Source organism: Columba livia, chromosome 5, assembly GCF_036013475.1.
Source record: "Columba livia isolate bColLiv1 breed racing homer chromosome 5, bColLiv1.pat.W.v2, whole genome shotgun sequence".
Lineage (NCBI taxonomy): Eukaryota > Metazoa > Chordata > Aves > Columbiformes > Columbidae > Columba > Columba livia.
This window is the reverse complement of record NC_088606.1, coordinates 22,910,859-22,936,440: the sequence shown is the minus strand read 5'-3', so window position 1 is coordinate 22,936,440 and position 25,582 is coordinate 22,910,859. Positions and strand designations below refer to the sequence as shown.

At 39.9% G+C, this 25,582-nt stretch overlaps 1 protein-coding gene across 31 annotated transcripts in view; it reads left to right on the top strand.

Moving 5' to 3' along the window:
- NRXN3 (neurexin 3) overlaps positions 1-25,582 on the top strand; it is a 1,033,016-nt gene that overhangs the window by 919,643 nt on the left and 87,791 nt on the right. For 18 of the 31 annotated variants that reach the window (XM_065063789.1, XM_065063787.1, XM_065063790.1 and 15 more), the window contains one exon: positions 4,182-4,489. In XM_065063789.1, the coding sequence (XP_064919861.1) occupies positions 4,182-4,489 (308 nt within the window). Of the gene's footprint in view, positions 1-2,803; positions 2,864-4,181; positions 4,490-25,582 lie in introns of all 31 variants that reach the window. The other 13 variants (XM_065063777.1, XM_065063776.1, XM_065063774.1 and 10 more) reach the window with 1 other exon arrangement.

Here is a 25,582-nt window from a genome sequence, read left to right as displayed (position 1 = left end):
GTGTTTTCACTAAAGTGAAAGGAAATACAGTCTTTACACTTTGTGTTAGGAACTGACATCATGCAGTGGAACATCTGAGACAATATAGCTTTGTTCCTTCATTCCAAAGTAGACAGACATTTTCAGCAACTTAGGTACCACTCAAATTAAAAAATAATAAGAATGAATAATTTACATAGCTGTTCACCAACCTGCTCATCCACCTGGTCATCCGTCCAACAACTAATGTAACATGGAAGGCTCCTGTCAGAAGACTTTATAAAGATGACGAGTGAGAGGGTAGCTTGCTATCAAAATAGTAGAAGATGAACTGATGGATGGAGGAATAGAAAGATTAATCAAAGAGACAGAACACATAATAGCTGTCTTGCCCATGTGGGTTCTTGGCTTGAGTGAGGTAAGATGAAACTGTTTCCAATCAACATTTTTGAATGATGTAGATTTGGTCTCCCTTTGGTACCACTGCTACGTTTTTCATAATAATGAAATAGTTCATTTTTGGAAAACAAATATAACACACCTTTCTGAAGTGGCAACACTACTTTTTCTTTTTTTTTTTTTTTTAAATTTTATTTTATAAACAGATTTAAAATATTTTTAAGAGGGGACCAGGTTTACAGTCTCGAATTATGTGAGTAATAAGCAAGACATTGAACACTATTAACTTCACTGAGAATATATATGTGAGTAAAAAGAAGTATTATTCCTAAATTGTTCAACTTAAGAAGTCATAAACCCAGCAGCTTTCCTTAGCAGAATATGTGGTGTCTGCTAAGGCACAGATATTACCTATTCTGCAATTGGATGGGCCAATAAAGACCCACAAGCATCTCATCAAAAGAACTGATCCTGGAAGTCCCTAATTCTTCAAATCTCACTTACATGTGAAGTCTCATTGATGTGAGTGGCTATACTATTGAAGGAAGAACTATTAGCATGAATTAGGATTTGCAAAATAAGGCCCCAAAATTTCTCCTAGTGTTACAGAAAAGTTCCACTTCACTAAGATTTCTCTGTGATATTTTTCATTAGTATTCAGTTTTCCAAATGAAGAAGTCAATGAGAGAGCAAACAAAGAAATCAGAGCTTGAACTGTTAGGAATATTTACAAAACACCTCAGAAACTTAAAATATGCTCATGATTTTTCTCCAGTATGACACTAAAATAGCAGTAGGAAGAGTTCTCTGTGGAAGAGAAGGACTGTAAGTCTTCAAACCTTACACACCTAGTAGAATTTACTAATGTAAACAGTTCCTCAGTAAAATTCAGTGGCCAAAAAATTTTTACTTAGGGGAAGTAAGGGCTTCAGAGCCATGTCATCAAAAGAATAATTAGAACTGACCTATGGTGGCAGATTATGTGTATATTCTCTCAATAGTTTCTCTCATTCCATATGCATTTCCCTGTTGTCTTTATTCATGCACTTTTACACCATTGTAGAATGAAGAATGAGGAATGACAGGTTGTAGGTGACTCCAACAAGTGATTCTTCTTTTAGCAAACACAGTTCTAGTACCAGTTCTGCCTCCAGCGTTGACTATATGGTGCAGTGCATGAATCCTAGACAGGAAGACCACTTAACAAACAAGGAAGACCTCAAAACACACAATGAAAGTTATTTTTTTACTGAAGTGGGGTCACCTCCTTGGAATACAATTTCTTTTAGCATTAGAAGATGTGGAGGAAGGCCCAGAAATAGATAAACGATCTATTTTTCAGCCTTAGTATACTAACTTCTCATCCTTGAAAGTAAACCAAGAGGTATGACAGGCATGTCTAAAGCTGTCCTATGAGCTTGAATTAGAACAGATGACATCCTGAGAAGAGCGATAAAAGTGAGAGAACCCCTTTCCTATCCTGGCTTGGGGAGCTCTCCCAGCTGGAACAGTAAAAATTCTCATTCCTCATCATCGCTTACCCCTTTTCCCTTTGGTAAAACATGAAAAATGATACAGAATTGATTCAAGAGGAGAAAGGAATGGAAATTGAAAGCTTTGAATGGGCAGTATCTTCCCTTTTTTTTCTGGGATAACATCTCAGTTTCCCTGTTATTTACTCATCTCACCTCTAGCTTTTGGCACTCTATCGCGAGTGAAGTGGGAAGAAAGGAGCAGTAGCAAGTGAAATGTTTGGGTATGGAGGGGCAGGGACAGTATGGAGAGAAATATAGTCCTAGAGACAGGGAATGTATGAGGAAAAGGGAAAATATCCATTAAAAAATCCAAAGCACAGCAGGACAGAGAAGAAAAGCAAACTCTGGGGATGTGGTATATGGCAATAGTTTGGCATTCTACAGTGTACAGTCCCTTTTCCTCTGGCTCAGAGAGCAGATGGGCTGAGACAGCTGAATATTTTGACGGATATTTTTATTGGATCATATTTTCCTCATAGACAAGAAGAAAGGCTCTATTTTTACATGCTGAGATGTGTGGATTCAGTGCATGTTTGTTGATGTTTTAATACACATATGTGGCCTCTGGTAAGTTTAAAACCTCCTGAGATGCAGAATGTTGCATCAGGTGTTTCAACACTTTCCAGGGAAGGATGCCCTCCATTTTTATTTCTCATTTCTTCATCAATGCAGTTACTCCACCCTGATCAAGTCCTAGTGTTTCATTTACAAATCTGTGGATGAGAAGCACAAGGGGTGCGCAGCCCACCTCCACATGTCCATGTGTTAACACCTCTCCATACATTTTTGCTTAGTTAGCTAGGGCCCTCTTTGGGGACAGGAACTCCTTTCAGATACATTTCTTCTCTTGTCCCCATTCTCTTCCCCGTGGTCCATCCTGTCACCATAAGATGATGCAACACCGCATCACCACTTGACTTCGAGACCCGTCACGACGACCACCAAAATTGGTGAGCTCCCCCTCACATTTTGATCTACTCTAACCACTTGCTGTGTAGGAATGAGCCATGGGTTATAGGCTGTGCTTTGCTACATGGTGGCATTTTGCACCTCTCATCAGGGTGGACTAGAGAGATGAAGTGGTGAGTGAGAACTGGGGAGTGGGAAGGGGATGGGAACAAGTGGTGCAGTCTTCATAAAAATGGGAAAACACAGCAGATATTTGAATTATGATTGACTTGATGCTGCATTGATAACCTTTCTGAGTTCTGCCCAGTCTGGTTTTCTGTTACTTCAACAGATTCCAGGTGGCATGCCCCTGATCTTCTGAGGAACAGTGAAATTATAGGCACCGCCTTTGCATTGATGAAGCAATTTATTTCTTAACGTATTCAACCTAGTGTAGCCTGGGACATAAGCAGTATTTAGCCAGTCCAGGCTGAACGTGATTTAAGTGTCCTGAAAAACTAGGTGAATTGTCAATTGTTACTAGATTTATTTTTTTATAAATATATTTTTCATATCATAGGATATTAGACCACTCCTAACACTCAAGGCGGAACCTTGAGTAAACCACTTAGCCTGCCTACATTTGAATTTCACTGTCTGTAAGAGGGGAGTCACATGTAAGGCATTCTGCGGCTTAACTGTCTGAAGCACAATGTTATCCTCACTATTGCAAAAACTTTGCTCTTTCAGAAACATCACAAATGTTTGCATTTGGTGTTTTTTGGTTTTAGATTTGTGAGCCTTCACAACACAAAATTTACAGGTGAAAGATCATGATTGATCCTGTCGTAGCATTCCTACCCAGTCCTGACATCACCATCATTTTTTTTCTGATATTTTACTGTCCTCAAGCCACCCTTTAAACCTTTGCATTATGAAAAGTGGCTTTATGAGTTAATTCCATCCTTTAACCAAGCAAAATAGAATGTTTATTTACGGGCTAAAGCTTGACAGGTAGTGCAATCTGAATTGATAGTAGAAAAATAGCCACATATTGAAGCCTTATTTGTAGTTTAAAATGGGTTCAATTCTAAAAGAATGGGTTCATATTTCTGACTGAGTCAAAGGTCCTCCAGAGTTTTGATGTGTGAGTGGATGTTGAAGTATGAGGCTCAGTTTTAGCTGTCCTTGCTTTCAGGCTAATCTTTCTTATTAAGGAGCTTTAGGCAGTACATTTCCACAGTATTTCTGCAGCCATTATAAACACTACCAAGAATGAATCTTCTTCTTTGTTGTCCGTCATTTCTGGCCAGGACTCAATGTAAGATGCAAAACTGAAGGAAATGTCTGGCAATAATGTTATTCACCCCCCTTCACTAGGACGACAGTTAACGATCTTCAACACCCAGGCGCAAATAGCCATAGGAGGGAAGGATAGAGGACGTCTCTTCCAAGGCCAGCTCTCCGGTCTCTATTACAATGGCTTGAAAGTGCTGAACATGGCAGCAGAGAACAACCCCAACATTAAAATCAATGGAAGTGTCCGACTTGTTGGGGAAGTCCCTTCCATCTTGGGAACAACACCTACAACCTCCGTGCCACCGGAAATGTCTACTACAGTCATGGAAACTACAACTACAATGGCCACCACTACAACCCGAAAAAATCGTTCGCCACCCAGCATCCAGGTGAGTAAATTAGTCCTCTGCATTTCATTGGATTCTTTGTTTTGCTGCTCATTTCTAAACTCACAGGAGCTGTGTTCTCTGAATCATGCTTCCTATAATTCTTTATTTTAATAATATTGTATAGTGTAAATTTACACAAAATGTTGTCCTCTTGTGTTGGTGAACAAACAACTGGATGAATTATTATGGCACATGTACATGAAAATGGGACAGGTTTTGCTTCTGTTCTAGTTCAACCCCATTTATGTATGTAAGATTGCCCCAGTGTGAATGAGAACATGATTTTAACTATGTTTCTGCAGCTTCATATGTGAAGAAATGTATTCCTAAGAGAGTTAAAAAGCTTAATGGGGGGTGGTTGTATGGTTATTTATTATTATGACAGTATGTACTGCTGCAACAGTGAAGTTCATAATGGGGAGAAAAGCAATGAAGCATTGCTTCCAGGTAGAGCCATTTTTCATTTCCCTTTTAAGGCCTTCCTGTAGAAAAATTTCAAGAAACACTATCAAAATTAGTTTCTTGCAAACTGCAGTTGTTCCAACATAGAGCAGTTCCAACATCCTTGGTAAAAATCATTCCTACAAAAAAATGAATTTCAGATGTTCTGATTTAATTGTGCCGATGTTGCATTTTCAGTCCTAAAAATGCAGTGGTTTTGGAACCACTTATGTGGCAGCCAGAATGTGGTACTGATTAGAAATTAACACCTTAAATTTGCTGTCCTTGTCTGTGCAAAGAAAAGAACCATGTAAATAACCTATCTGAGCAGTGTATAAGATTTTGAAAACTATTTATTTCAGTGGCATACTATCATGTTATCAACTAGGATGAAACACTGGTTTTAAAATCTTTATTTACATCAGAACCTTATCCTATAGAAATCAATATACTTTCCTTGACACCAGCATATACTGGCTGAGACACTGACGAGTGATTATTAATCAGAATGTGCCTTTATTAAAACTCCAGATAAATGTATATTGTTGTCTAGTTGGATAAAAAATTGAAATTATTCCATCTCCTTCCCTGAAACAATTTCTGCTGCATGGGACAGAAGACCTTAATGAAATCAAGGACTTTGAAATCTGTAATCATGCAAGTTGCGTGCTTGCTTCCTGACTGCTCCAGAAGGGTTAATCCATTATTGGATGTGTTTATACATATATATGTCTATTCTTGTTATTTTTAATTTAGTCCTAGTCATGTAGGATAAGAAAACACAAAAATAGTTCTCTTAATTGTGTAGGAGGTTAGGCCACACTTGGAGTATTGTGTCCAGTTCTGGCCTCTGCAGTACAAAAGAGAGGTGGAGCTACTGGAGTGAGTCCAGCAAAGGGCCTTTAAGATGTTTAAGAGACTGGACCATTTCTCCTGTGAGAAAATGCAGAGAGCACTGGGACTTTTCAGCCTGGAGAAGAGAAGGCTCATGGGAGAACTTATCAATGTGTACAAATAACTGAAGGGAGGGTGTATGGAAAACAGTGGTGCCCAGTGATGGGACCAAAGACAATGAACATCAACTGAAACACAGGAGGTTTCCTCTAAACATCAGGAAACACCTCTTTACTGTGAAGGTAACTAAGCACAGGCACGGTTGTTCAGAAAGGTTGTGAAATGCCTATCCTTGTAAATATTCAAAAGCCATCTGCCCATGATCCTGGGCAACTGGCTCTGGGCAACCTGCTTGAGCAGGGAGGTTGGACCAGATGATCTCCAGAAGTCCCTTCCAACCACAACCATTCTGTGGTTCTGTGAGGTACCTCTGGCTGCAGTAGAATTTACATCTCTTACAGTAATTAATTCCGAGCCAAGGTTTAACATAGCCCCCTTTGGTATTCTGTAGATCCAGCTGGCAGCAGGATTGGGATTAATTGAGTTATTAGCCTCAAACACTCAACAGATGATTTATAAAGGCTCAGCTAAATGAGAGGAAATTACTTCAGGTTTGGTCAATGTTTTTCATAAACTTTGAAAGAATTATGGTTCATTCTCCGCAGCAGCTTGTTCTAATGTTAGAGAAAAATTTTTGTACGATTACATCTCCAGAAGAATGAAGTCTGTGGTCCTGATGCCGCTCTTGCTAGTTTATTGGAGATTTTCTGTAATTTATAAAGGCAGCAGAACTATATTTAACTATAGGAATGTAACAGGGAGTAGCACTGGACCTTTGTAGGCTGGGTCAAGCTGGAAATGACCCTGGCTTACTCTTCAGAAAGCTTCCTGCCTAACCCACATGGCAGTTCACTCAGCCTGTAGAGACCACTGTGTGCTGAAAGAGCATCAGGAAGATTTAATAAAGTGTCAAAGAGCTTCTAAAAACATGGTTAGAGCAGTGATTTCCTGGATACACATGCACCACAACAAATGGCCTCATCTCAGCTGATATTAAAGCAATAACTCTTTGACACTTCATGCTACCCACTGAAGGAAAGATAAAGGTCAATATGTACCTCCATTACAACTTTCTGCATTTCAATATCAGGCTCTTTTATTGCTGTTGCAGCACAGATGGCTTGCCTTTCTTCCTTACTTTTGGTAAAATTTGATTCTGTCAGCTTAAGTTGCGTTATTTGTGTGGTGAAAGTGAGAAGAAATTGTCTTTTTCCATTTGGACAGTATCTCCAGCCGTGGTTTTTCAGATACCTAATGGTTATTTTATCTTGCTTGTGTTCAACATCACCATTGTCAAGCCTGCTTACAATTTGAGATCTAAGTGGTGGAAAAATCTAATAGAACAAGTTTGTTCTTTGGGGAACGTAAAATATAGCTACCTAAGGCTATGAGCAGTATGAATACGGTTAGTTATTACTTTGCTCCAGCTTTCTCTTCTGTTTCTCTGCTCAGAAATAAACAATTTTTCTTCACTTTCAAGGCCTGTCAAAGTTTAGCCTCTTTCCCCATTCTGATCAGCATGATTCAAGCATTTTTTTTCTCACTTCTTATATTTGATCATAGGAATCTTTCTGCTTCCTGATACCATTCACCAGGCAACAGCAGACTGTTCTTCCAATCCCACTTAAACTCTCCTTTCATCATGATGCACACCAAAAAGTTGTCAGAGCTTAGTCTGATGATGGTCTAAGGCAGTTGCTTATCAAGCCGATCAGTATAGTCACCTTTTTTTTGTTACATATTATCAATTTTTCTCTATCTGTGTGTGATATATTGTTTTATGCTTGAATTGTAGTCTTCCTGGGTCCAAAAAGTACTTTTTAGTCTGCATGTGTACTCAGCAGAGAATGGTTCTGGCTCATTGTGGAAATACCAAGCATGATGAAAAGTGAAAGTAAAGCATCTAATGCAAAATAGCAAGAATCAGGATAGGGAATTATTGTTCTTACTGTATTAGAACTGTCTGTGCTATTTGTGTTACTCATTTTCATATGCAAGTAACTAAAGCTTCCCCTTTTCAAAATGCATACAAAGCTTGTGCAGAATATAAAGTTTGTAGTCTGAAAATGACACAAAATCCAGGGGAATTTCAGTAGGATTTAGATTTACACATCACTTATTGGGAAGTACAGATGAACATGATAACACCAAAAATTTCTTCTGTTTGTAGTGTACACTAAGATATCATCTGCAGTTAGGCAGTCTGAGTACTGCCAGAAGTGTTTTAGAGCACAGTTAGACTAAAACAGCTGGGAAAATGAAGTGCTTTAAAAATACACAATCTATGCACAGAACAATGATGTGCTTTTCAATTTGTGAAGATCCCAAATATGGGATATAGTCTTGGACAAACATCCAAGACAAAGACAGATGAGAAAATATTACTGAAAATACCTGGTGGCGATGATGTTAACATTGAAAGTGTCTATAACTTCGTTTTGGTTTAACATTTATAATAACATTTCTGCAAGGCAGTGAAACTCAAAGGACAAACAAGATTTGAATGAGAAACAGTTGAGACATATGACTGTATGCTATACGGATAGGGACATTTCTGTGACTCAAATTTCTTTCAGAGAGGCCTAGAAGGAAGGTAACAAATGCTGACCTTTTCCTGTTAACTGAAAATGAGAGCGAAAAAGGAGTTTTCATTTGTGTGTGTTTCAGTAACCTGCAAATGGTGCTTGTGCTCTGCTGCCCCTGAGTAGAAATGCTGATTTGACTTTTTCACATGTTGTTTTGTTCTGAATTTAAGCACAGTCTATTCAGAAGTGACATGTGTTGTACTAAATTCCTGCTGCTGGTCTCAGGGTCCCGACACACCAGACTATCCTGTAATAATAACCTCTCTGGGACTTCTGCTTTGCCATGTTACCCTAAGAAAGCTTTAAAGACAAGCCATTAGCTCCTGCACATGGTCAAGCAGTGTGCTGCGCAGGCTGCTATAAGTTAAGGATAACCATACTGTGCCATGCCGTACTGATACGAGGCTGCCATGCTTCTCATAGGGCTGCTTCATTAGTAATTGTTAAAGGTCCTGGTATCCCACATGTCCGTATTTCCTGATTTAAAGCAGAGCTTCAATTACTAGTGAAGTAGTTCAGAGATTTCTGAGTTTGAGAGACTTCTGTGAAAATGAGTTGAAGTGACACTCATTCTTTTGGTGTCTGCTTCCATGTGAACTGCTTACATGCTCAGAATTTATTTAGTGAGTCAGTGCTCAAAGCTTTTTGGAAGACTCTCCATATGGTCTCCAGTGGCACGTTCTGTCCAGTTCACAGCTGGGTCATTCAGTTTTCAAACAATTTGTGTATATCTTTTGTGTATATCTTTTAAGTTAGTTACTAAGTAATGATAGTTTAGAAGAGCATGCATGGTGGTACGTGAGTCTTCCATTCACAACATCTTCAGTTCAGCGAGTCCAAGATATGATTCCAGGTGGTGTGTGTCTCCTTAAGGAGAACTGCTCCAGATAAATTTCTGGAGGTTCTAGGGCCCACTGATTTAGGACAGGCCCATAATATGTCTGCCCTATACCATGGATGGCTGGGTCCCAAGACCAAAATCACAGTTTGCTGTGAAAAAGAGATCAGAACCCTTTTGGGAGGACAGATGGACTTTGGTTATGCTCTCCATGCAGAACCAAAAACTGTGTAGCCTGTTACAGATTCAGGGCATGTCTCAGCTTCTTGATCTTTAAGATGAGGATAATGACACTTGTCACACTGTTCAAACTGTAGATTGGAGGTGAAAAGAATAAATTATTTGTGGATGTTTTCAGCCATATGTTAGAGCAACAAATTAACATTATAGGATACATAATATGCTGACAGTTCTCTCTAATGAATGGACGAGGGGATCTGCCCATTACGCATATGGAGAGTACAACTCATTGACATGGATCAGAATAAGGTTCTCAACTTTTATTTTAACCATTAGGCTTTCCAGCCTTCTAACTGTGTTTTAAATTGAGGCTCCAATAATCCTGATTAATGTCTTTCCATAACATGCATCTCCAGGCTAAATCCTTTCTTACCATGTATATGACAAAGGAAAATAGCACAGAAGATTTTTCAGTCTAATTAGACTTTCACTGTCAGCTAAGACAAATACAATTGTCTGACCCTTGGTCTTGCCTAGGTACTCTCTTTTACACGCATAGATAATAATATTTGGGGGGAAGAAATTGGCCTTTCATTTACTTTGTGCTTCTTATAGGTCACTAGTGACATTTTCATCCCAAGACTGCAAAACTCTAATGAAAAAAGAGCTTTTGATGAGTCTCTGCTTTAAAGACTGACTTCATTGGCCCATTGGTACCTCTGAGAATTACATGGTCTAGCTCTCATCCCTCCTTTTCTTCATCTTCCTCAACTCTATTTTCTTAAAGAGACCTAAGCCCCTATCCTGAACTGTCTTTCAGAGTAGAATCCTTTCTCCTGCACTACAGTCCTGTTGAGTGAGATGGTGGACTTGCTGCAGTCAGATGCACAAAATGGCTTTTAATTTTTCACAGTCACATCTCTTCTGTGATGATTAGATGGCAACATGGTTTGGGCAGAGAAAGAAAGCAGAGTTTGGAAGCAAGAATCCAAATGTGGGATAGAAAATTTTCATGCAAACTACTGTTCATGTAGATTACAGAGTAATTAATTCAATAATACCAAATGACCTCTAAATACTCCACAAGTTTGTAGTATAGAAATGGATTTAGTGCACACTAAAATACAGAATCTTTGGTGCGTAATGTAGAATCTGCCTAGCCAGAAACATGTATACGTTATGCCAATGTTCTGTATGGGAAAAGGAAAAAAATATTCGCCAAGTTTTATCTGAATATTGGATGGAAGTGTGATATGGTGTGTATAAATTATATTTATTCATCCAGTGATCCAGATACTCGGATTACCTATAGAGCTCATATAATCTAAAATATAGTGCTATATTTTCATTATTTCATTCACTTTTTTGCAGAAGACAGGTGTACTACACTTCTGGAAGTGCTGTAGTGAACCAGGAGTTCAGTAACCATCCAAAAAGAGAATGTGATTTTACTGTAATATTTTTCCAGAGCTGCCTACACTCCCAAGTGCTGACAAGTACTGATGATGGAAATAAGCTCAGCCTTGTATTTCTGCTAAGCATAATCACAGTAATAAAGAACACTGTATTTGTAAAACAGCTCATGCATATGCTAGTGTATGCTGTTATTTGTTGACATTATCAACAGTGATATTTGAGCATTTAACTTAGTAACCATTGTTGTCTCTAAATATTGACTACTCTTTCGTGACTCCAGGGGAGGGATTTAATTAAATGTGTGTGGCAAACTTGAGTGGCACGAGTTGACACATAGTACAACTTCTTGATATATATCTTATGCTCAAGGTTTTGGGTAACCTGGTTTTATATAGTAGCATTGTCAAGTAGTCACTATAGCCATTTCTCTTTGTGTTCTGCTGCGAACCACATTGTCTTTTTGTTTCTTCAGACTAATACTTTACACAAGGCCTGAGTTAGCTGATTCATTTCTACACGAGTAGAGTTTACATTGCTTTTAATCTGCAGACATGAAAAATCATTCAGGATTTGCAGCAGAATCTCAGCTGGTGTTTTTGACATGTGTATCCAGTTTTGCTCTACTGCAATTTTTGGAAATGAAGATTTGGACCAGAATACGAAGGGGAGGCTGGTCTAGCATTTTTTTAGAATTTCAGCAGTTCTTTTTATTTTAGCTGATAATTTTTTTTATCTTGATCAAGAACTTATTGAAATATTTGCTTGATTTTAGGTGACCAAAAAGCATGCCCTTTTCTATAATAAAAGAATAAGATGTAATAACAGCTATAGTACACTGATATCTACCATCTTCAGACAGGTAAACAGGCACGCATTTCTCAGAAAATACCCTTAATAACATTAGTATGTACTTTTTTTTTTAGGGCACAGCATTCTTTTGTGTATTTAGGCATATGATTTACCCTGCCAAAAAGGATTCTTGAAAGTCATGTAGAATATTATTTTCAAAGTCTGATTAATAAAGTACTTAGGATCTAAAGCTACTATAGTTGACCATACATTTGATCACAAGACAAATGAAAGGATAGGAAAAGTGTGTTGTTCTGGAATGGTTGTGCAGCAACAAAATATGGTTAAGAGATCAAATACTGCAAAAGTAACTGTTTAGAAATAATGGAGTAGAATCAATTGTTACGGCTCAAATATAGTTGGAGGATTGGCCCTTGTTTTCTTGTAGCTTATCTGCTCTGCTTGCTATTTATATACTTCAGGGAAATGCCTAGAAGCTGCAGATATTGTCAGAATGCTTCCAGAGCATATAGTTCCATTTTGGTTGTGGTGGTTTTTTATTTGGTTTTGTTCTGTTTTGGGTTTTTTTGTTGTTTTGTTTGGGGTTGGTTTGTTTATATATATATATATATATATATATATATATATAAAATGCATGCATCTATCTATATATATAAAATATATATGAAAGACTCTCTGAGAGGTGGGAATGTAACTCTTCCCTTTCCTAGTTCATATTTGAATGAATGTGCAGAAATTAGAAACACACCATGCTGTTGTGACAGACCCTCTTTCTGAAACCATCTAATTAATGTCTTGGGTTTTCTGTAGAATGATGGTGTTGTTAACCAGTAGAACCACAAGAATTTCTGCTTGTTTCTTTTTCATCTGTGGGATGAGTTGTCACTGATTTGCAAGATACGCCTCATGGTATGCCTCTTAAAAGTGATGATTAGCAAGACAGGCTATTCAACCGCTAATCCTTTCTCTCCTTCCTTAGATGGCATATGAGTAGGTGGGCTGCTGTTCATTTTGATTGCAGAATTACTTCTATTATAATCTGAAAGATTTGTTTCCACAAAATTTCCACAGAAAAATAATGCCAAAGGGGTGAGGACTTGGATTTCAGTTCTCTGGTATTTCAAGGGATGCAAATGTGCCCTTTCTTCTTTCTTATAGTGTGCTTTTGGAAAAAATTTGGTCTGTTGGCTCTTCACTCTTATAGTGACTCGTGAAAGGACAATCCTCCCTCAGAATCTCTTTAAGAGTTTTCCACTGGTGCTGTGCTGCCCATTTTGCTGCATCTTGTATTTGGTTTGCTTAAGGAAATTGATTTGCAGAGACAATTTTGTTGGTAAGGACACTTCCAGGGAATACCAGTAGTTTATTAGGAGGTGTGAGCCAGGGAGTAGGAGATGTTGGGAATGCTCTAATGGCTAAATATATGAAAGTGGATAGTGAAAGGATGAATACTGAAGTGCAGACAACTAAGATCCGAAGGACAAAATACATCTATCTCTCAGAGACATGGAAAGAAAACAGTATATTTAAAGAGTGACATGGCTAGAGGTGGTAGGATGATGCTTCTAGCAACTCTGTTTTAGACAGACAAAGATTTGGAGAAAAGAGAAACTCATGCTCACATGGCTTAGTAACCACCCTTCTACTTTTTAGTCTCTGCTTTGTTCCACACTCCGTTTTCCCCAGGGATAAAGGGCAGTGATTTTGTGCTAAGCTGGCAGTGACTCATTTCAGTAGAACTGCTGGTAGTGAGATCCAAGGACCCAGAGCTTCTTCCAAAGCAATGTCAAGTCAGGAGGAGCTGGACTCCCACACTTTTACTAAGATCATGTAAAAACCACCTCTTCTACTCACTTGCAACAGCTCTTTTCAACTGTTTTGGAGCAGGAAGACTTAGTATAAAAAGAGTTAGGTCAGGTAAGGAGAAAAAATTACTGATGTTGTGATGAACTACTGTGTTCTTCTGACATCCAAGAAATACTGTCAGTGCCCAAGCCATACAGAGAGATTTGCACAAACAGCTTGAATTTAACTTGGTCATAATGTCCTTTCTTTTTCCTGAAAAATGACCTCCAGTGAAAGTATAAGGACATGAATGATCTTAATCTGTGGTAACAATGGAGAACCAGTCCTGACTGACTCCAGCAGCATAAATATACAAAATGACAGATTATCCTGCTGCCTCCCTTCCTGCTGCTTGAGCACAAACATACACACTCAGTAGCACACAGCAAAATTCAAATTGGTCTTTATCTTTTATCTCTAGCCCTAGTGATTAATGCTGCTCTTGCTGGGAAACTAATCGAACAAGGGGAAATATGGAGAAAGAAATATGTATTTCTTAGACTATCGTTATCAGTGCTATTATTATTTCTTTAATATATTTTCCTCCTGTTAGAAGAACTTAATGTACTGACACAGCAGGAAGCGAGAGGTGAGAGCAGAAATGATGGCAAGAGGATGAATGGGGCAGGCCTCAGCAAGGGGAACCCAGGCATTTTACAGAAAGATATGAGCTGCTGAGATGCTTTGGGGTTGCGGCATTTCAGCTAAAAAACTGAGAGGCTGGAGCAGGCTGAACACAGGTCCTGAACCAAGAGCTGCCATTTTCTAAGCTTAATTCACTCAGCAACTGTTGACAAACCTTCTCTCTGAAGCATTCTTTAGTTTTCCTGTGCAGTAAAATAAGGATACACTGGTTCTTGATCTGAGAGCCAAGTTTACAGGCACTAACCTGTAGTATGGGTAATATTTTGTGAATTCCCACAGATGCTGTATTCCATTTCCCTCCTGCCTGGTCCTTGGCCTAGGTCTTTCATAGTGGTCCTATGACCCTGTAGTCACAGTTTGATCCTTCAGATGTGTACAGCATAGAGCAGAAAATTTACTTTCTGCTGTGGTAAAACCAGAAATTGATGTTTTGAATGGGTGTGACTTAGATTTAAGTAGGAGACCTGTCTTATGAGTGAGTAGGAGTGGATTCCAGTTGTCTTGTTTCCTTGGGGTCTTAAGGAAACAGACTTAAAGATAAGGAAATTAAGAGGTCACACCTTGTTTTGCTTTCTCTTTGAGAAGAGGAATAGAGAAAGGAATACCTGTAACAAAGGTAGACTTTTGGGATTAAAGTTCATGCTGCCTGTCTCCTTATTTCAGTATTCTGGCTACTTTAACAAGTGTGACCATTCATTTTTCTAAATATACTCTTGTTGTGGTGTGATGGTGATGAACATCAGGAAAAAAAAAGATGAGGTAGAAAGAGGAACAATGTTATCTACTCTGCAGAAGCATTTTTTGGTAGGATCAGTATTTCCTGTGCTCTCTATTACTCTTTGATGTGGGTATATTGGCATAATGTCATTTTTCTTCACAGGGTAGGCTCAAGACTTGCAAATATGTTTAGGATCTAAATCTAAAGCATAGTTATCTTAGGTCCCAATTGATTACATTGAGGCAGCAGCTAATCCAGTTGTTCTCTGCTAGAGCCATGCTCTCAGTTTGTATTAACACTTATATTAGAATATGGGTCTCTAGTGCCCAGGTTTGTTTCATTGTTATAGACAATCTCATTAGAGATATTCATAGAAAAGCAAGCTAAGACTGATTCTGTATGCATGATAGGTGCAATTTCTCCACTCACATTAGTTTTGTATGTTTCCTAGTTTACACATAGTACCTAAGTTGTCCTCTCACTGCCTAACACATTACCATTTACTCTATCACACTTTAGACTTGTGTAACAAACTGAAGTTGTTTTTAAGCAGGTGAGCAATGGTTGTTCAGGTGGCTGTTGCTGTCACCTGCTTGTCTTGAGATCTAGCAATTTGTGGGAATGAAATTTAGAAATGTAGATATGCTGGGCAGGACAGAATATACAGCTTGCTCACCTGGAGTCCCTGAAGGCATTCAGCTTCAACAGCACCAGAGGAGGACCTCCACAGCAGAGCTTATAGGCTTCTTCCAGAGTCAGAAGGGCAGCTGGCCTCACTCTGTAACAGGGCTTTGTACAGGTGCTGGGAATCAATTGTCAGGTAGGATTTCCAGCTGCTAGACATAAAGAAGAGTGCCAAGGTGGAAAGGATGGATAGGAGGAAGAAGAATGGGGGTGTGGGTGTATGTATGTGTGCCTGCCTGCGAAAGAAATACCGTGATGGCAGCCTCTCCTGTAGAGGACTTTTTCTGCCCCCACATCTGACTAATTGTGAGGTATTGTTGTTTGCCTGAAGATGAATATTTCCTTGGTGCTCAAATGGCTGACTATATGTCGTCCTTCTGTTTATGGAGCTAAGCACAGCACAGAAATTTCTGATTGTTTGGCTGTAGCATTTGTTGCCCTGGCAAGAAGCAAGAACCACTTATAATCTGCTGTGAAAAGGCTTGGTGTCTCTCTGGCTGCCTCTCAGCTAATGTCTGATGCTTGCAAGTTGTTTGTTCTGTCCTTTCTTAACTGAATTCATAGAAATGGTGTTGGCTTCTGCTCCATGTGATCCCTGGGGGGAAGGGAGGGAAGAAGTTGGCAAGAACTGGAAAGGAGGGCAAGAGCCTGGCTGTGGACTGTGAAGGACCAGGATCTGCAATGATCACTTTTGCCTTAGGAAATGCTGTAGCAATTGGAGAGAGCTGCTGCCCTGCAGTCTGCAGCTTGTTCTTTTTGTGATGGCTTGTTGCACAGTACCAGCTAGGCCCCTGGATCAGATTCTGACTCCCACTTCCATACAACCAGATTTTCTTTGTTGGGGCTTGGGAAGCTCTTCTGCTGCAACTCTTGGCAGGTATTTATGCTCTCCAGCTTACTACTGTAGTGGTGGACACTAAGCATCCAAGGCAGCCAGGGAATTTGAAAGTTAAACAACATCAAGGCTTCTGCTGGGAGGAGAGAAATAGGGTGAAAGAAGGGCAATGTTGTCACCTTCCCTGAGAGAGTTGCAGATTGAACAGGGCAGAGGATGTAAATAACAGTTTACAGCACCAAGGATCAGTCTAGAGGCAGAGGGAGGTAATGGCACAGGCTGCTGTCCCTCTGCTTCTATCAGGCTTGGTCACCTTGAATTTACTGACTGTTTTTCTTCTATTCAAACCTGATTTAATGATAGCAGTAGCTGAAAGTCAGAAGACTTGGGGATTTTTTTAAAAACTTTTTTTCTGTTGTTAGCTGTTCTTCTGTTGCATTTTTGTCTTTCTAAAGCTGACAGGTAACTTCTGTGGTGGCAATGAAAGGTGACAGTAGTTAGGCAGTATCGTACCCCATTTCTTCCACCAGGGCGTTACAGAGAAGACAAGAGAAGTGATTACTATTATCCATTGCTTTTTTTCATCACAGATACACAGCTCATTGTAGGTTAGCGCCTAATTATTGTTTAATAATGCATAGCTAAACCAGCAGTAGTTTGGAATGGCAACCAAAGATGCTTTCAATATGACTGTGAAGCAAGATGCAAAACCATATATAAGCAGGGTATAATTAACTAAGTTGTCATTGTATCAGGACACCCCTAAATCACATATTTTAAAAAAAAAAAGGTTGTTGAATAGTCAAATGATATCAATGAGATAAGTTTCTCACCTCAACAGTGGCCCCCTCAGACATGCAAAATTGTGTGTACTGATTAAAGACAATATTGTCCATTTCATGGCTGTGCTTTGTGTACTTTGTTATCATGTGCAAGCTGTTCGCTTCCACAGAAACAGTAGGGGTGTGTGTGTGGAGGTGTCTTATTTTTTTTTTTCTGTCAAGGAGAGACAGGTAGGTCTGGACAACAGTGAAGCGATGTCCAAACTAGATCTAAATTATTTCAGTTTAGGCAGAGGAAAACATTCTCCATATTAACTTGTCACATTGCTTGTTGAGAAGGAGGGAATATTGTCTCAGATTACTTGGTTCACACGTTATTATCTCAGAGGACATGGTTCACGTGACCCCATGTTAACATTATATTGTTCTGAGGTCATAATGCAGCTGTCTTCAAAGGCAGCTGGGGCTCAAGCTTGGTGTAAGTGAACAGATGATGCAAGTGGCCAACATTAGCAGCAGAACCAAAGAGATAGCAAAGCTTCAATGTTCAGGACTCAAAGACTTTCCTTACTGAATTTTGCCATTTAGTAGGTCATCATGGACATGTCTCTGACCACTCCTTTAAGCTGCCTCCTGGCAGAGCTGACATATCAGGACATATGCTTGTGCCTGAGCTGCTTCGGGTCACAGCCTGTGCTGCAGTGCCAGGCCCTTTAGATGCGCGGTTACATTGCACACTGCTTCCTGAAATGGAGCTGTGAAGGAATGGACACACGTTCTTCTTCACTGTCCTTGCTGCAGGGGCAATAACCTCTAGCTGGTGGGTGAGGCGGACAGCTAGGGATGTTAACATCTTCAATCACTGCCGCAAGAGTAAAAAATTATGTCAGTCAGAAATTTTTATTATAAATGAGGCTATTTCTTAATATGGCAAGGCTTTTCAATGCCCTTGCAATATTTTATTGAAGTTTCTCTGCATGGCATTACATTCTGTAGTGCCAAATGGAGATACAGATCCAAAGCTTTCAGTGGGACTTAGTACTGGCTTCAGCAGAATATCCTTTTTCCCTGAGTGTATTCACTTAATACCTTTTTCCTGGGACTTCTGTTCCTTCTGTGACAGAAGCCTCTCTTGAACCAGCAGAAGATTTTCATTATTTGTCAGAGGTTTTCATTAAAATGTTCTTTGGCTTTGACCTCTTACACTGAGTTCTCAAACCCTATGTTGGCATCCCATGAGAATGGTTTATTCATTTCTCCTTCTGTACCAGGCTAAAATCTCAGAGCTTCTGAGGAATTTCTTTCTCTTTAAAAAAGAAAAGTCAAGTGAGCCTAATTATTTCACAGCCCAGGAGTGCAATGTTCCTTATTAAAATACACCTTGAGCTTGCATGGTCTTTTCACTAAGGCTGAGGTGCTTGCTGTGCTGTTCAAGGCTTCTGTAGAAAAGAGCTCACATGTGCTTTCTAGGCTTTACTGTGTCATCTTCATCTGCAGAACTGGAAAACAAAACGAAGAAAAATCACTCATGTCAAACTCTGGTTGTTTTTTTTTCTTCTAAATTTAAAAAGGTGTTCTGAGATGTGGAGCACTTCTGAATGACTTCTACTGTGCTTTCTGAAGCTGCTCTGCTGTGGAGCACTTACGTGCTGTCAGTGGCATCTGTCTCCCCCTGAAGAATTCACAGTAACTTTGTTAGACTGCTACAGCTTTGACTTAACCTTTTCCGTCTCAGCTTGTGCCATTTGTTTTTTTCTTCCCTCTTGCCATTGCATCCCATCACACTATGCTCTCTTCCTTCTTCCTATGCAGGTATCTTAATTTTTCACAACTCCCCACTGCTTCTTCAGTGCCTCCACCTTTTGTTTATTGTAATCTCAGCTGAATGCAAAATTATCAACTGATATAACTCACTCAAATGGAATTGCTTTTTCTAGTCTCACAAATACTAGGGGCCCTGCAGCATCCTTGCACCCTTTGGAGAGGGTGTGCCCTTCCCATTTCCACCAGATCTGCAAAGTGCAGAGATGAGGAAGCTCTTCCATGGGGGAATGGAAAGCATCTGCCTGGCAGAGCTTAGTCGTAATTTGATTGACAGGCTTATCATACAGTAGCTGAGACCATGAAACAGGCAAGAGGTTTTCAGGGGAGACTGTTACCTGCCCAGTGCATGTGCTCATGGTTTTTTCATGTGTGTGCTACATATCTCTTGGATTCTGTCCCTGGATGTTGATTCCCAGAGCAGGAGGACTGATTGCCTTAAAACATTATCGTGGCTAAGGTTCCTGCAAGCACTGTTCATGAAAACACCTATTCCTTCCAGGATGTTCATTACTCATCTAGCTGTGGTAATACTGCAGTACATTTCACAAAATATAAAATACTGGCATTGATTTAAGTCAGTTGCATTTTTATTTGCCTAGCCTTTGTTTTGTGTTACAGAACAGCACAAATGGGACTTCTGGTGTCACGGAGGCACCCCGTAGGTTAATTTAAGGGACAACAAGGTCCAAAACCAACTTTTATTAAACCAGTGAGAAACAGGGTTTTAGCACTCCAAAAGCGACTTAAATAAAGGTTCGGATATCAGTTGAGGAAAATTATTTAAGGGGCAGCAACTAATACAACAGGCGGTTCACAGTGTGCATGCACGTGGCTTCACCCAAAATAATGCCGGAGCCGTCCCTGAGTCCCGGAGAAATACAGACTTGCCTAAACATGGTGCAGGATTATTTTTAAAGAGATACACGCACTCGTAGTGAGTACGGGAAGTGTGCACTCGCGATTCCGCGAGGGTAAATTTATAATACACCCGCAATCCTGCGAGAGTTAATTTACTTACACGTGCAAGTGTGCACGGAATCCTACACATGCTTATGTGGAAGCACGGGAGGAAAACACACTCACGATTGTGCGAGGGGCTCTCGGCGGCCACTCGCGATTGTGCGAGGAAATAATTTATACACGTGCTCGTATTGGGCACAGAAAGTTACACGTGCATATGTGCACGGGAGGAAAATACACCCACGATTCTGCGAGGATTAATTTTACACGCGCTTATATGGAGCGCGGAAAGTTATACGTGCATATGTGCACGAAAAGTATAAATATACTCACAATCCTGCGAGAAGTTTTACTCACATCCATGGCAGCAAGGCAAGCGCAGTCCCCATCCCGGGAAGGGGGGCTCTCAGCGGCAGCATCTTGCTGGTGCTCCAAGAGACCCGCAACAATGGGCGGAGTCTCAACGAGAATCCCGTTTTTATCTGATCAGATCTGACTGTAGGCACTCTAGAAACTTCTCTGCACCCCCCACACTGTCTGTGGGTGCCCCTGAAGCCTCCAAACATCCCCCACACTGGGCGCTGCTCAGTGTGCCTTGGCACTCCCTTCTTCTAATGGACCTGGCCAGGGTGCTCTGGGGCCAAACAAAAGAAGCTGTTAGCCTCAACTAGCAGAGAAAGAGGGAGATGTGCCCATTCCTTCCATACTGAAGGAGGGAGGTGGGGAGAGGGGGGGTTGCATTCTGCCACATCTGGTGAACCACACCTGTTATTTGATGTTTTCTATAATCCAGTCTTTCTCTCTTTTTCCAAACTAAACCATCCTCATCCTTGAAGACTGGCAGCCTAAAGCTCACTGTATACTGGAGAAGCAGTTTAAGTCAGCCTTCATTAAACTCCATTCCTATACATAGAAGGCTCTCAGTCACCTATAACAGCTAACTTCAAAGCTGAGTCTCGTGTAGCTTCACTGTAGTCGCAGCACTGACTATGGAGAGGTGAAAGCTTCAGCTAGCTATAAATTAAAAGAACCTGACTCTTCTTTCAAATCTAAATTAACCAAAACTGATGTGAACTAGAAATAACCATATGCAAGACAGGTAATAATAATGAATGAAAAAACAAGCTTCTAATCTAGTTATTACTTTATACTAGCCTTCTTTCTTTTCTTTTTGTAAGTTCTCTTTTGACAGTAAATGGCAAGCTCAAGATCCAGCTTGTAACTATCTTCTACCACCTCATGATGATCTAAGAATTACATTGTATGGGCTACCCAGTGCAGTCCAAGGGCCATTTATTTTCTTTCAGTAAAGCAGGACTTGATTTCACTGTTGAAATAAAGCAAATCCATCAGGGATTCTGTGATTGCTGCAAAAATGTGTAACTATGATTATCAGGGATGATGAGAATTGTGATTTTTCCCCCTTCATTGCCTGCCCCCTGCTGGTCAGGCCTTCCTTTCTGCCTAGCAGGCCTGTCACAGTTTTGATGCAGGCAGATTGTGATCTGACGCTTGCAGCTTGAGTGGGAAATCCCCAAATTTATTCTGGATTGCTGATACTTGGAGGGCTTTTCTGCAACAGCTTTATTTGAATTTTTTATTTCCAAAGCGAAAACCAGAATTCTGCTCCCCTGAATTGCTTGAGATCACTCCTATCAGACAGAATAAGGAGGAAAATAAGAGGCATGTGTTTAAACTTCCTTAATATTGACTTAGAAATGGAACCATAAAAAGAGAAGTGTAGCACTAAAATGTAGTTGTGAGTGTGTTTAAAAATAAGGCTGTTTCTAAATTCATTGAGGATTTTATCTGTGTGGGGGAATGGCAAGTAGCTGCCTATGGAGCTGCCTAGGACTGAGGACAAGTTTTCTCTGAGTATTTTTTTCCCTCGTGCAGGCTGTAAGATCTTCTCTTTCCTGCCTGCTTGTATTTTCAAGGCAGCTCTGCTGCCATTCAAAGGTAGCACATGCAGGCCTTCCTCTTCCTGAGAGGCTTTTCTGAGATAATAATCCTATATCACTCTTTACTTAACACACACCTTCCAGCTGGACAAAATGTTTTCAAGGCTGTGCAGGGTTTTGGTAACTCACAAGGGGAAGCATTCACTGTAATATATGCACTTCAAAATGCAAGCTTTCCTGCACTTTCAGTTCCTTCTCAAGCTCACATGTAATACTAGAAGTACACCCAGATTACTGCTTCCTCTTATTCTTTCCTGTGCCGTTTGTCAGCTTTTGGCAACATGCTGTCATACATGTGAGTGCTGACATGGTAATACCTTATGGAAAGATGTCTATGGACATACAAAGTGGGAGAGTCATCATGCTGAACTTCAGCAACAGAAAAGTTAGCTGGATAGTCATAGCTAGTACTGTAAATCCTCTTTATAGTTGGTGGAAAGAGATACCTATCTCTAGAGGGATATAATTCCATCCTAAAATAGATGCCTAACTCAAGAGGAATTAACTACCCCCTGTGATGTCCATCAAAACTTCACAGTTCAAAGCTGCTATAAGCAGACTCAGCTACCAACTGGCAAAACAACAGAAACATATTCACTCTAATACCTTATTTCCAAGTTTGCATTCAGAAAAATTAAAGAGTCAAGTAACAAAAGTACTCTCCAATAGGTCTTTGAAGAGGTTACTCTTAGCACTTTTGCTCAAGACAATGATGTGTGAAATGGTGATACATAAGAAGACAACTCACATCAAATAAAATATTGTTTCTGCTCTCTGGCTTATTGGCAGAAATTCAGATCTTTCAGCCACAAATTAGAAGGGAGTCTCATGGCCTTGCACAGGGGCAGTGATTCTTCTGGATGATAGTAGTACTTGAATTGACCCAAATAGATGATGAAATTGCTCTGAACTCTTAAAACTTCCTGTTTTCACAAGTCTTCTCCACTTCCCAGTCTTGAACATAGTATCTTCTTTAGTTAACTCCAAACAAATTATTCAGTGAAGAAATTTTCATTTTGTACTATGCTGTGTCCATTCTTGCTAGTGAATCAGTAACTTCTGCAGTCTCCTTTCCTGGTACAGGCCAGTAGGCAGGACACCAGAATCAATTCTGTAGGCCTGAACTATGTTATTATAGGAGTCCATTGTAGAAAAAACCTTACATGAATCATCCAGCTGTTCCAGACACTGTTTTCTATGGTCTCTACAATAATATTTTGTTCCCAGACTTTGTCTGACATTTCAGCATAATATTGCCCAAGGTGCTTTAACCTCTGCATACCTAAGTTTCTTCCTTATGTAACATGTCATTGGTATTTCCTTCTTCTTCTTCATCTTTTGTACAGTGTTTTCAGATGTATGGCTGAAAAATACTAATTTATTGTTTGTATTAGTACTATCACATTATATCTGATGGATCTTTCCTCCCGGAGCCTAAGGACACCTCCTCTCAACTGACACATCTTCATGGAAAACAATGAAGAAAACTGCCAATAACAATAAATGCCCTTCTTTTGGTTGATTTTTATTTATTTAATGCATCAGAAAGCCATCAGGCAGAGTCAGGAGTAAGGAAGTGTCTTTTGGACTCTATAGAAATTAATATTGCCCTTGACAGGACTCCGTTTCCTAACTGGCAAATTGAACATACACTTATCTTAGCTCACAACCACGGTTTTGTGGTAAAATGGGTGCTGTCTACCCTCCGCCTGGAGCTTCAGAGACAAATGAAAATGCAGGTACAGCTCAGCACTTGTCACTGCTGGGACTGAAAGTAACCTCAGCAGACAACAAGCTGTACAGGCCGTTGGTGCTATTCTGAGCTCTGTAAAAATAACTTCCATTTTCTGTTCTGGGTACTGTCTTCTTGTTCAGCCCAGGACTGTTCTTCCAGAGCCTTACGCAAGCCAGTACAGACTTGTTACCATTTCTGGGACAACCCTTCCCCTTTTACTACAAAGAAGCAAGGGATGCCATAGGTATTTGAGAGGAACTGGGTGCATCTTCAGCAAATGTGAATTGCCTGGAACAATTATTCCAGTGCAGGGAACTCAGATGGCTCTTCCCAGTGGCTGGAGTCACTGCAAGAGCGTTGGCCTGAAATTACAGTGACAAGTCTCAGACTTGAGCTTTTTTGTTCTCACTCAAAAGCCATCTGTGTCCTTCCATCCTGCAGTGAGTGTCCTAGATTGAGGTAAAAGGATGACTCGCTTCTTTGGGTTGCTACATTTGTTTCATTAAAATGAATATATGAAAATGGAGAAAGGGTGGCCTAAGCTCTAGGTCAGAGAGAAGAACAATAACTAGAGATCCTGAGCACTTAGGCCATCAAACAAGATGTCATACCAGTGTCCTTAGGCCCGTTTTCACACATAGGCAGGCTGTGTTGCTGAACTTACACTAAATTTTTTTAAATAAAGAATTTACGAAGAGCTTTATTGCAGACAAATATACCACATAATTGTAACAGTAGTACTACAATAAGCCCATGTCCTGCTGATTCTCTGTGGTTTTTTGTTCCTAGTACACACTTGTACAGTTATTTCTTTGAGCTATGTAAAACTATATTTGCAGATACCAATACTGTGCCAGCATGAGATGTGGTATCTGATGGTTACCAACAGCTATCAAATGCTGTTGGTAGCTGTTTGAACTGTCAAAACTGAATGCAGATGTTGGACTGGTATTTGAGGGGATGTTGAAAAATTAAGTAAGGTATATTGCTAAATAATATCAGTTTATATTAAAATATCTCATTCAAACTTGCACTAGGAAGGGGGAGAATTTTCAATGTCATTGCTTAACTTCAACATTTAATTCCTGTGTGACAATGACTTTCTGTCACTTTATAGTGAGCTCTAGTTACCTCCTTTTATCAGCCTCTGCCTGCTCTTGGGCCTGGTATCTGCACCACACAGAAAAAGGATTATTGCTTTTCTTAAATTAGTGCTTGTATTACTTCGTAATGCATGGATAATTTGTTTGTGTCTTAGCTTCTGTAAAAGGTTCCCTCAATAGTCTTCATTTTATTTAGAGGCTGAAAGAAAATTCTCCTTTAACATTGCAGACCTAAAACTCCCAGCTAGTTTTGTCATCTCCTGACAGCGCTGCTCTCAGGACAGTTTTGTGTTTTGTTTCCCTAATTTTTGCTGAATATATAAGAAACCCTGAGGCTAGAATGTTGCCTTTCCCCTCTCTATAGAGATGCGCATCTCAAACAGGCTGTCCCCAGCTGGAAGGACCTTAAAGGTGATTCAGACTTGAGCGTCACAGCAACTTCTAGTACTTCTTTAGTTATTATTAGATGGCAAGCTTCTTCATTGCTGGCATGTGTAAGCACCAGTGATACTGTGCTCACTGAGACAGAAGGAATATTTTAAAATAAAAGATGATTTATTTTGCTATTATATTGTTTTTCCTTAGCACTTTGACAGCTTTACCTCTTTCTGAAAGGTGTCTGTGAATAAGTCATGTGAATTAGAGAGACTGTATTTACTGCTTCTAGATTTCCAGAACACATCCAGTGTAAGTCACCAGTGCTTGTAAGTCAGTATCATTTGTAAGACTTCTGTGGCTTTCATGAAATGAGTGGGTAGGTATTATATTGTATTATAA